Source organism: Actinia tenebrosa, unplaced genomic scaffold (genome assembly GCF_029948245.1).
Source record: "Actinia tenebrosa isolate PJP-AT-01 unplaced genomic scaffold, QUT_ActTen_1.0 PGA_scaffold2__45_contigs__length_23673736, whole genome shotgun sequence".
NCBI lineage: Eukaryota > Metazoa > Cnidaria > Anthozoa > Actiniaria > Actiniidae > Actinia > Actinia tenebrosa.
Window position 1 is genome coordinate 13,265,670 of NW_028292579.1, and position 11,417 is coordinate 13,277,086.

At 36.9% G+C, this 11,417-nt stretch overlaps 2 protein-coding genes across 2 annotated transcripts; one reads left to right on the forward strand and one right to left on the reverse strand.

The window, feature by feature from the left end:
• Window positions 1–2,866: 2,866 nt before the first annotated feature.
• On the forward strand, window positions 2,867–6,520 carry LOC148909278 (uncharacterized). The gene has a single exon (XM_089034584.1). It carries the CDS (start codon window positions 3,035–3,037, stop codon window positions 5,771–5,773), a length of 2,739 nt encoding a protein of 912 aa, XP_088890710.1. The 5' UTR covers window positions 2,867–3,034; the 3' UTR covers window positions 5,774–6,520.
• Window positions 5,755–8,357, reverse strand: LOC148909279 (uncharacterized). Its single transcript, XM_089034586.1, has one exon. The coding sequence runs from the start codon at window positions 8,238–8,240 to the stop codon at window positions 6,651–6,653; it is 1,590 nt and encodes a 529-aa protein (XP_088890712.1). The 5' UTR covers window positions 8,241–8,357; the 3' UTR covers window positions 5,755–6,650.
• Between the last annotated feature and the right edge of the window lie 3,060 nt (window positions 8,358–11,417).

Consider the following 11,417-nt stretch of genomic DNA (forward strand, 5'->3'; position numbering starts at 1 on the left):
GCCAAGGCACTAAAAGATATCAAAGTTTGAAATTTCTGGAGTAGCTTTGTTGTTACGATCTTCTGAAGTTTATTTTTCATCCAACACAACATACTCCTCCTTGAGAACACTTGGCATTTCTGGGTCTACCTTCGTCCTCTAGGCGTCGTGAACCAGGCCCGAATCTCGCGTTCTCTTGGACGATAACTTGTTTACCTTTTTATCATTACGTCAATTCTCAACATACACTCATGTCATTCATGTTAGTGTTAAAAAGGGTAATACTATAACCGTGCCGAAAATGAAAGCAAATGATCGGAATTCGGACGTTTTTGTATTACTTTATTCATTTAGATTTTTATATATATAGATAGATTTTTATTGAAAATTTTATCGCAGCCCATGGGCTGAGTTACGTAATTATGTACAAACAATAAAAAATATATATAATCATAATAATAATGATAATAATTAAAAAACAATATTATTGATAATAATAATAATATAGTAGCAATATAAACTTGTAGCAATAATAATTCTAACAAATATTTTTATATATTTTTTACATATGTTTGTTGATTGAACACTTTGTTTGACTCTCAGGAATACTTGGTTATTACATTTATGGTTTGAGGGTTATTACATTTATGGTGGGTTTTGATTATTACATTTATTGTTAAATTTTATTACATTTATGGTGGGGTCGATTATTACATTTATGGTTGACTGTTATTACATTTATGGTTGTTATTACATGTATGGCTGATTTTTATTACATTTATGGTGGGTATTACATTTATGGTTGACTGTTATTACATGTATGGTTGATTTTTATTACATTTATGGTGGGTATTACAATTATGGTTGACTGTTATTACATGTATGGTTGATTTTTATTACATTTATGGTGGGTATTACATTTATGGGTGTTATTACATTTAAGGGTAATACAGCAGCTGTTGATGTTGGCAACTGTTTGTTTTGTTTTTGTTTGTGGAAAAAGAAGACGAAAACTTTTTCAATATATATAGCGAGCCCCATAAATTATCTATATATTGGCGGTCTCTATCTTGAATTTAAAATTGTTAAATGGCCTATAGTTAATTGGTAAATATTTATAGGTGGCCTATGATTTTTTTCAAGATGTGTTTCATTCAATGACTTTTCCGGCGTTCAATGTTTACTTTTTCTTTGAAGTCCTTAAGCTTATTCACTTTTAAAAGTACTAGTAAAAGTTAATTATTGAATTCGTTAGAGAGGTACTTGAAATGTGTGTGATTTTTTAATGAATTAATTGTGCTTGTGTGTTTTTCGGTTTTGAATGAATTCTGAGTTTGCAAGAAGAAAGTAACACATATTTCAATATAACCAGCCTCGATCTTCTATCTTATATAGTTTATTTTGTGAATTCTTAATTATTAACTATAAATAACCCCTTACTTATTAATATATATTATTCTATAGTGGGAGCCCTGTATATTCTTTTTCGAGATTTTTTGATTAAGTGACTTTTCATTCAATGTTTACAAGTTCTTTGAGCTTCGTAATTTTGTGTGATTATTGAATGTCACTTTTTTTAAATGCAAAAATTAGTAATCAACTTCGTTAGAGATTTATATATTAGACATTGTTAGTTGAGATGATTTTTCATTAATAAATGCTGTGATGTATTTATTTCTTTTCTTTTTTGAGTTTATTCAGTGTGTGATATAGAGAAAGACCCAATAACAAGCAATAATGGCAAAAAACGCCAAAAACTTTGTATGAGTTTTGATCCCAATTTTCGCTTTGGGTTAACACTCAAAACCTTTTTTTGAACAGTTAGAAACTGATGTACTATGATAAAATGCTTGTTTGAAGCGGTATTTTCAATTGTACAAAGATGTTTTGTTGCATTTGTGTTAGAATGTAGCTTTGTCAGGCTTTTCAATAGAAAATGTATGGGAAATAAGCAAATAATGAAGGCCTAAACCTCATTTTCGATTCAAAATTTTGCTTTGGGTTTAACACTTTGATTCCACTTTCATAGGTCATCTCCACTTCCAAACAAGTTAAACTTTCTGAATAACAAGATTAATTTAGCCTTGTACAACAGCCTTTTTTCAAGAAAATAGTTTTTGGCGCTCACCGCTTGAGTACGAAAAGAATTCTCTCTTAATAAGTAATATATTAAATATATTAACATTATTTTGATAGTTGTATCTTAATTTTTATCAAAAGCTTTTCTTTGGATATACCATTCGTAATTTCTAGCATTCGAGGCAATATTTTGAAATATTGAGTTGGCTGCTGAGTTGGCTGCTAATTTCAGCGCAGTGGATACTTCATTCATAGACAAAAGCCCAAAACCTAAAATTATACAAAGATGCTGTTGTGAAAAGTACTGCTGCTTTTTTTTTCTTTTTATTTGCAAATCACTGACTTATAACTGAAATATATGATTTTTGTACACTTTTAGGTTATTTCACTACAGAACACTTGTCGTAAATTACACTACAAAATATAACACTTTCTTGAAACGCAATGAGGGAGAGGCCCAAGGGCTGACAGACTTATTCGCCCGAACGAAGACCGACAGGGAAAAAAGCTCCCATTATGAGACTGTCAAACCTCGGAACGGCGTACGGGCAATTTAAGAAAAGGATTTTTAATGGCGCATAACAATGACCCAGTGGAGTGCGATTTAATTGTGCTATAATTCAGCTTGAAGCTATTGCTTGAATGTAGTAGTATCTATCCCCACTCTTAAAGAAAATAGGATCAATTATATCACGACAAACGAAAAACTAGCTTTTAGTTCATAAATAGTCAAGAACGGTCATTTGAAAAAAGGATACTCTTAAATCACAGGTAGCCCAAGCTTGGTTTCTGTGGTGTCCTGTTATTCTTGGCTTTCACGTGACGTCACTGACCTATTTCGACCTATCCAAATATGGGCGTCCGCCATCTTTGTGCCCCTCCGAGTGTGAAATGTTATGATAATAGTAGGCCATTTTTATAGTGTTTAGAGTTTTAGCTCGCTTCAGAGACAAATGACGTCTCAAAACTTTGGAAAATGGCTGTGCCAGTGCTCTCGAAATATGGATCAGGTCTTGAAAGTCATGTAAAGGAACGTTATTTGAAGAAGATCGAGGCAGTAGGCGTTGATCCAGTCACCATACCAAGTGAGCAGTTTGATCCTGAATGTTTGCCTCCAATAGAGCAGTCAGATTTGTTTAGTTACTTGGTTTTGCAGACGAGCTATTATACGAACGATCAGTTTAAAAATTACAAGAGTTTGGAAGCATATAATCAAGTGGTGTCTGGATTTGTGGCTTCAGTAAGAGGACGAATTATCTCAAGCAAGCATGTGGTCGTGGCGAAAGTTCGCCATTCCCAACGCATGAATGACCCTCTGGCCGATATTTGGATCATTGCCGGCAAGGATGGCACGATTTTTTCTGCTCATTGTTTGGGTTGTAAAGCAGGCCTAGCAGAATCTTGTTCGCATGTTGCCAGCGTCTTATTTTACATCGAATGTTGGACAAGAATCAACGGGAAATTAGCCTGTACCCAAGTTAAGTGCACGTGGCTTCTTCCCACGTATGTCAACCAAGTATCTTACGCAAGGGCCAAGGACATAGATTTCTCTTCTGCGAAAAAACTCAAAGAGATTCTAGACAGTAACATTGATAAATTGAATGATGAAAATTTAGGACAGTCTCGTAAAAATCAAGCTGGACCTGGACGAGACCCGAACCCTTCAGCCCAAGTTTCAGCAGCGGAAAAGGAGGAATTTTACACAAAACTCTACAACTGCCAAACAAAAGCTGCTTTGTTAAGTTTAATCGACCCCTTCGCTGACCATTTCATTTCCAAAAGTCGGAATGTTCCAGTTTTATGTGATCTTTACGAGCCTTGTAATTTAGATCTAGATTATCTAGAACTGTTGCGAAAGTGCTTAGATGTCAAGCTGAACATTTCAGACGAGGAGATAAAAGCGGTTGAGCAAGACACAAGAGATCAAGCTAAGGGCCCAGGTTTTTTTAGACATCGTGCTGGCAGAATTGGAGCCTCTGTATGTGGTGCTGCCTACAACACCAACCTAGCTCAGCCCTCCCAGTCACTGATCCAATCTATCTGCTACCCCCACTTGTACAAGCTGGATAACAAGGCCATTCGACATGGCATCAAGTACGAACAGTATGCCATTAATGCATATGAAAGCTTAATGAAAACAAAGCATATTAACTTTGAACTTAAGAGATATGGTTTGTTCATCAACAGGGAATTTCCTTTCATCCATGCAACCCCAGACTTTTTAGTTTCTTGCAATTGCTGCGGATTGGGATGTGGAGAGGTGAAATGTCCCATTTCCATCCCCAACTGTGACTTTAAGCAGTATGTTCTACAAAAAAACTCTTGTCTTGAGGTGGTAAATGGCCTAATGAAGCTAAAGAAGAGCCACAATTATTACTTACAGGTTCAACAACAGTTGTTTACTCTGCCAGAAAGAAAATATGCTGACTTTGTTGTTTGTGCTGTGGATTCAGATGGAAATGCACACATTGTGTGTGAGAGAATTTACCCAGACCCCCACCACTTCAAAACTGTCGTGAAAAAGCTTGAAGCATTTTGGAGGATTGGCATACTCCCTGAGATCTTGGGACGGTGGTACACAAGAAAGTGCAATGTTATCATTAAAGTTCCAGGTGATCAAGCAGTCTGCTTTTGTAGAGGACAGTGCAGTGATGAGATGGTCTCCTGCAGTAATGCTGACTGTCCTTATGGCCAATTTCACATAGAATGTTTGGCTGTAGGTGGGAAGTCCATACCTAAAAGATGGTATTGTCCTCACTGCAGCAGGCTGCCACAGTTTAAGAGAGGAATTGGGGCTTCAAAAGCCAAGCCGAAACCATCTACTGTCAACCAAGCTGCAATGCAATGCAATGCTATCTGTGTTTGTAATGCAAAGGCACTCATAAGTGATAAACTGGTCGAGTGCCACAATGCCAACTGTACAAATGGTCATTTTTTTCATCTTAGCTGTTTGGGATTGAAAAGAATGCCAAAGAATCACCAGTCAACGTGGGTGTGTGGTGCCTGTAAAGCTAAAGAAAACAAATCATCCACACCTACCACTTCTACTTCTTCAAAGACAACCTCTGCCAAGCCAAGCAATTCACCATCACCAGAAACTTCAGAATCACAAACAGATGATTGTAATAGTGACAGTGAAGATGATATTGAAATCACACAGGTTACAACCGGTGTTGTTGACAAGTATAGTGCCCTTGCAACACTAAACAATGCTGATTATGACCTCATCAGTGATCCTGCTGGATGGCTTAATGGTGATATAATTCAAGCTACCCAAGTATTATTGCAGAATGTAAACCAGTCAATTGAGGGATTTCAGCGCCCAACCCTAGGAAGAGTAAGGAACTTTGATGTAGTTTCGGGAGAATTTATTCAGATTTTGCATACAGGGACTGATCACTGGGTATGTATTAGCAATATAGGATGCTTACCTGGTGTTGTAAATCTTTATGATAGTCTCTACCATCATGCAATTAGCCAGGAAATAGAGGAGCAAGCAAATGACTTAATCGGTGGAAGACTAGTTAATTTAGAATTTGTACCAGTTCAGCAACAAAGTAATGGTAGCGACTGCGGAGTTTTTTCAGTTGCTTTTGCTACGTGTTTGGCTTTTGGTACTAACCCCAGTCATGTAACTTTTGATGTTGCTAAAATGCGTCCCCATTTATTAGCTTCCCTTAAAGGTGGACAAATAAGCATGTTTCCAACTTTTTAATTCATTCTTTAGCAAAGAAAATTATTAGTGATAAGTAATAGTCAGTAATATGACATAAATATTATAATAAATAATTTTTAATAAATAACCAAAAGCAAAAAGCTGATAATCAAAATAAATACTTCATTTAAGCGATTTAAATCAGACATCTTTTCATTGGAACTCAGTGAATAAAATGTAAAAATGTTTGTGTCTGAACTGTCCAGCATTATCAGCTTCTTACTTTAGGCTCAGTCAAAACAGATTAATTCTGCTTTGAGAAATACACCAACATATTAAAATCTTTTCTTTCGAGATTCAATCTACATCTCTTATTATGAAATCTAGTGACAATATTAAAATAAGCAGGAACCCATGTTCAGGGAAATGGTGTATCAGGGAAGAAACAGTAACATGACAATGAGTCATATGCATAGAGCAATATTTCTAGCAATAAAATTAATTAATAAACATTTCAGTTGCTATTGAATATTATTAGACCTCTGTTTACCTTTGGCATAATATTTTTCAATTTCTCTCTGGCTAAAAAATTGTTAGTTGAATCAAAATCAGTATTCATGTGTTAGCCACAGTTATCTTCTTAGCACATAATCTCAGATGAAAAATTAGGCCATAGGTAAAGAGTTATTTTCACTTTCTTTTTCCTTCATGCCCTTTTTCATATCAAAATTTAATTTTTAAGATTGTTTGTCCCCTCCATATTTGGACTTGTTGAAGAACGTGAATAAAATTGTTGCTTTATTTCTAGTGAAATAGTAATTGTGATTTTTTTGTGTTTTGTGCCTGTCGCAATGTAATAATGATTTCTCCTGGTATAATGTTATTATAGAAAAAACTTTAAACATTGTTACCACCCCTGCTTTTTATGAAAAATGTACTACTCAAATGGCACTATGGAAGGACAAAAATTAACAAGTGCAGAGCAAACCCTCAAAATGCGGTCAACGATTGGTACCTGGAATTCAGGTGACCCATTCTGGTTGCTGCTTACAAAGTTTGTGGGCAGTGTTCCTTCCAGAATAGTGTATTTTCGCTGCAGTAGACCAATCACTCTTTCGACGTGTATCCTAACACTGGCTATCCTCCTTGAATGTTCAACGTCAATGGGATCTAACTGGGCTTTCCCTTTGGTAAATGCTGGAATTACCAGTTTTCCATGCTTTAAACCAACACTTTCTGTGATGGTAAATCCCCGATCAGCCATGACTGTATCCCCTGGGGTCAACTTATCTAAGAATCCACAATTCTCAGTTAAATATTTATCTGAGGTGCGGCCACCCCAAGCTTCAGAAACAAAGCAAATTGTACCTTGGGGAGTGATACCAATAAGGATCTTTATGGTGTTGTGGTGCTTATAAGATGAGAACGTTTGAGCTCTGGCCATAAGATTTGTTGGTTTTTCAATAAAAACTTCAAAGCAATCGATTATGACAGTTACTTTGCGCCTAAATGTATATTGAAAGCACATTGGCATAGTTTTCCACAACTGTTCCCTTTCAGGCCAATGGATAAAGCAGGACAACCTAGAATCCATTGCCAATATCCAAGAGGTAAATATTCTTGATACACTTGACAGGGACACCACGAAACGATACGCTAGGTCTTGAAAGGGAACGTTTAGTCTCAGCTTCATCAGTACCAGCACAAATTCTTGAAATCTATTAAGAACTGTAGATTTCCGTTGAACATGTGGCGCGACATGCTCAAACACCACCATCAGGACTTCATAGGAAGGTAGTCCTGTGTAAAATCGAACTTTATCAGCTGTATCGAAGAATTCTCTGTCCGGAGCTTGATATGCAGATTTTAAAAACATGTATTCAAATTCATCTGTCTGTGTGTCAGCGTTCTGTGAACCTTCACAATAAGTTAAGTCTAAGTCCATCTGTGTTGACTCGTCCTTGAAAGTCACTACGGGTGTCTGGGTGCTCTTGTCGAGTATTTCTTCACGCTCATCATTCGCACTGCTGCAAGAAGGCTCAATATTAAAACATGAATTACTCTGTGTTTCGGTAGAAAACTCTATATCTTGGACAGCATTCCCAGTTTGATTCAAGTCCTTCTTTTTCCTCTCGACTCCAAGTTGCTGATGTTCTATGATTCGCTTCCTGCGCTCTCTTGCCCTTTCAGCTCGTTCTGTCTTAGCTTTCGCTGCTTCCTTCAGATCTTCTTCCTGACTTTCCTTTTTGCCAAGGTTAATAGTTGGAACCCAATCAATATTATATCTGTCCCAGACTTTTGCAGGCTTTCCAGAGACAAAGTGAAGACCACAAACACGTTCGGTTTCAAGAACCCTCTTCGCGTCAGTATCGCCTCGACTGATGGCCGAAATCCAAAGCCTTCTCCGCTCTCGTGTCAACTCTTCGTGCTCTTCGCCTTGATTCGATATCACTTTAGGTATTGAAGAAAAGGAAACTTTTTTCTTACCGCTCTTTGAACCGCAACCAACTACGATACAATGCACCATGTTCAGTGAAAAGTTCACACATATCTCTCTGTCGCGTCTGTTTGTTTACTATCGAGGGGCACAAAGATGGCGGATAGCAACCGTTGTCAAGACCGGTGTCACGTGGGTGAAAGCCAAGAATAAGGAAATGTATGGAGATTCATCAAAAATTTCAATAAAATCATTGAAACGTGAAATAAAGCCTCGAAATTTTACCCGATCATTGAGAAATAGCACTTCTTTCGCTCTGCGTGGTAACTGGTGGGGAAAAAAACTTAAAACGGGCTAAATTCAAAAAATAACCACGCAGAAACCAAGCTTGGGCTACCTGTGCTTAAATACGGTCATTTGAAAAAAGGATACTCTCAAGAGAAAATGAACTAAGAGAAAGAATCCCCGTGCCCCATCATGTGCACACTTTGATGCTATTTTTAGAATCATTGATGCTATTTTTAACTCGTTACCATGCCCGCGCGATAATTATGCTTCCTTTTAAATGCCTCGTTTTAGGACACGAAAAGCGCCTTATTTCGCTACGTCCACGAAAAAAACACAGACTTTTGTATACTGCAAAACTGGAAGCCGCCTACCCTCAAGAAATCAACCAATCAGGTTCTTCACTCAAAATATCTCAAGCTAAAAATAGCATCAAACTGTGCACATGATGGTTACAAGGCTATATAGGTATGATTCCTTCTCTTAGTTCATATTCTCTTGATACTCTTAAATACTGTAATTTGAAAAAAAGAAATTATCAAAAAGGACGACGGTAAATTTCAAACATTTTTTTCGTAAGTCAATACATTTTCTGTAAGACCAAAACTCTTCATGATCTGTACACACAAAAATATATTTTGGAATAAACTGATAATCAGTATTGTACAGATAAAAGCAGGTATAGCATAAATTCAATTAAGAAACCTTTCAATTTGGGACAGTTTTTTGATTGGTTACCCCCCAAAAACGCAAAGCATTATGGGGATGTGAAAGTCAAGAATTGAAGTCCACGTTTTCCCCTCTGGACCACGGTTTCAGGTGAATCAGCATAACAATAGCCGCGAAAACAATGCACCAAATAGACAAGACTTTTTAACATAAATTTTTCAACCGATTCCGGACAATGATGCAAGGGATTAGCCGATATGGTCTAGGGGGCCGGCTGCTCTCTCCCCTGATGCTTCGGCCAGAACATTTTCTTGCGTAATCCGTACATCCAAGGGCAGAAGGACTTAATCGCCGTCAGGTCCAAAGTCCATACGCCGCCTCAGCTCTGCGGATGTCTTGGGGGTATGGCAAAGTAGAATCAATTTTTTTTATTTTGTTTTATAAAATCTTCGAATGTGGGTTCGAACCCCATTGGATCCAGATAATATTTTCTATTTTTTTCTTATTATAGTACATCATCATGAATTTGAATATTTTTTTAGAAAAAGTGATTATCTTATTACATTTTTGTCATATTCCAATTTAGAATTAACAATTAACTTCACAAATGTTAATTATTGCTCAACCCATCCCGAATCCTCTCCCTACACTTCTATAACACAGAGTTTGCTTTGACGACAGTGACGCAATTAAAACCACCATAAAAAAAAGTGTGCGTTATTTCCATTGCTATGACACTGAAACGATTATTCGACAATTCGAGCTCGAAAGTACGACTCATCTCAGGATCAAGTGTGGATCGGTTGAGGTAAGGGATACTTCTACATGAGGCTAAGGGATGCTCCTAAATCAGGTGGAGGGATACTCCTAAATCAGGTGAAGGGATACTCCTAAATCAGGTGAAGGGATACTCCTAAATCAGGTGAAGGGATACTTCTAAATCAAGTTAAGGGATACTCCTAAATCAGGTGGAGGAATACTCCTAAATCAAGTTAAGGGATACTCCTAAATCAGGTGGAGGAATACTCCTAAATCAAGTTAAGGGATACTCCTAAATCAGGTGGAGGAATACTCCTAAATCAAATTAAGGGATACTCCTAAATCAGGTAAAGGGATACTCCTAAATCAAGTTAAGGGATACTCCTAAATCAGGTGGAGGAATACTCCTAAATCAAGTTAAGGGATACTCCTAAATCAGGTGGAGGGATACTCCTAAATCAGGTGAAGGGATACTCCTAAATCAGGTGGAGGGATACTCCTAAATCAGGTGGAGGGATACTCCTAAATCAGGTGAAGGGATACCGCTAAATAAGGTTCAGGGATGCTCCTAAATCAGGTGAAGGGATACTTCTAAATCTTCACGAATTTGTCTTCAAAAATCTCTTCTGTCTTTCAAAAGTACTCGATTTGTTTACTAACTTTCAGGTACCAAACAACAAGTCATGGCCTGCGGTGACGTCACACTCGGACCCAGACTCCCGCTTTGATTCTGATGTAATGGACCCATGACACATTTCGTATTTTTAAATCAATTTTTTGCATTAATGTTTTTTCAAATGTGACCAAAATACCACAAAACATTTTAAAATCTTCAGTACAAACAATTAAGAATGTAAAAAAAATAGGGTGTAGGTTCACTTTAACAATTATTCGCCAAAGGTGAAGTGAATATCGGGGAAACGGAGAAAGAGTTTTTTGTTTGCTCAAATCCTATTTATCTCTGCGCGCGCGCGCGTTACATTCACATGTAGGTAAATAACTAGTCATAGCCTACTAGTAGCCAAAAATGCCGGATTTCAAAGCCAAAAAATTGAATTTAACTTTAAATCAAGACTTGTTTGCATCTAAATACTTGACCGCCGGACTAGTTGGATTTGACTAAAACAAGTACATAGTCCTCTCGTCCTCATGGAATATGAGTCTGTAGCCGATTCAGCCTTCGGCCTCATAGCCTATTGACTCAGTCATAGCCCATTCGTGCTGGAGGACTATTGCTAAATAGTTAGCTTTTGACCGTAATTTTGAGCAAAATAATAAACTGTCGTGTATGAGCATTTCAAAGGGTTTGATAAAAACTTAGTGTCTGCTTTACAAGAAATCCTATTTTTTTATTGTTCATGTTCTAACCAACCTAAATCTCTTCAGAAAGAACATAGAATAGAATACTCAATAATATTATTTGATCATCACTGATAATATTAATGAAGGATTTTGTCTCGCCAGATAAAGAAATATTTTACCGTAGCCGGAACAATCTTAAACTGATTTCTTTTGATTGGCGAGACAAAATCCTTTACAAATGTCAGGATTTCT

Excerpts from the sequence above, each read along its gene's own strand:
- LOC148909279 (XM_089034586.1), bottom strand. The coding sequence starts at position 8,240 with ATGGTGCATTGTATCGTAGTTGGTTGCGGTTCAAAGAGCGGTAAGAAA.
- LOC148909278 (XM_089034584.1), top strand. The coding sequence starts at position 3,035 with ATGGCTGTGCCAGTGCTCTCGAAATATGGATCAGGTCTTGAAAGTCAT.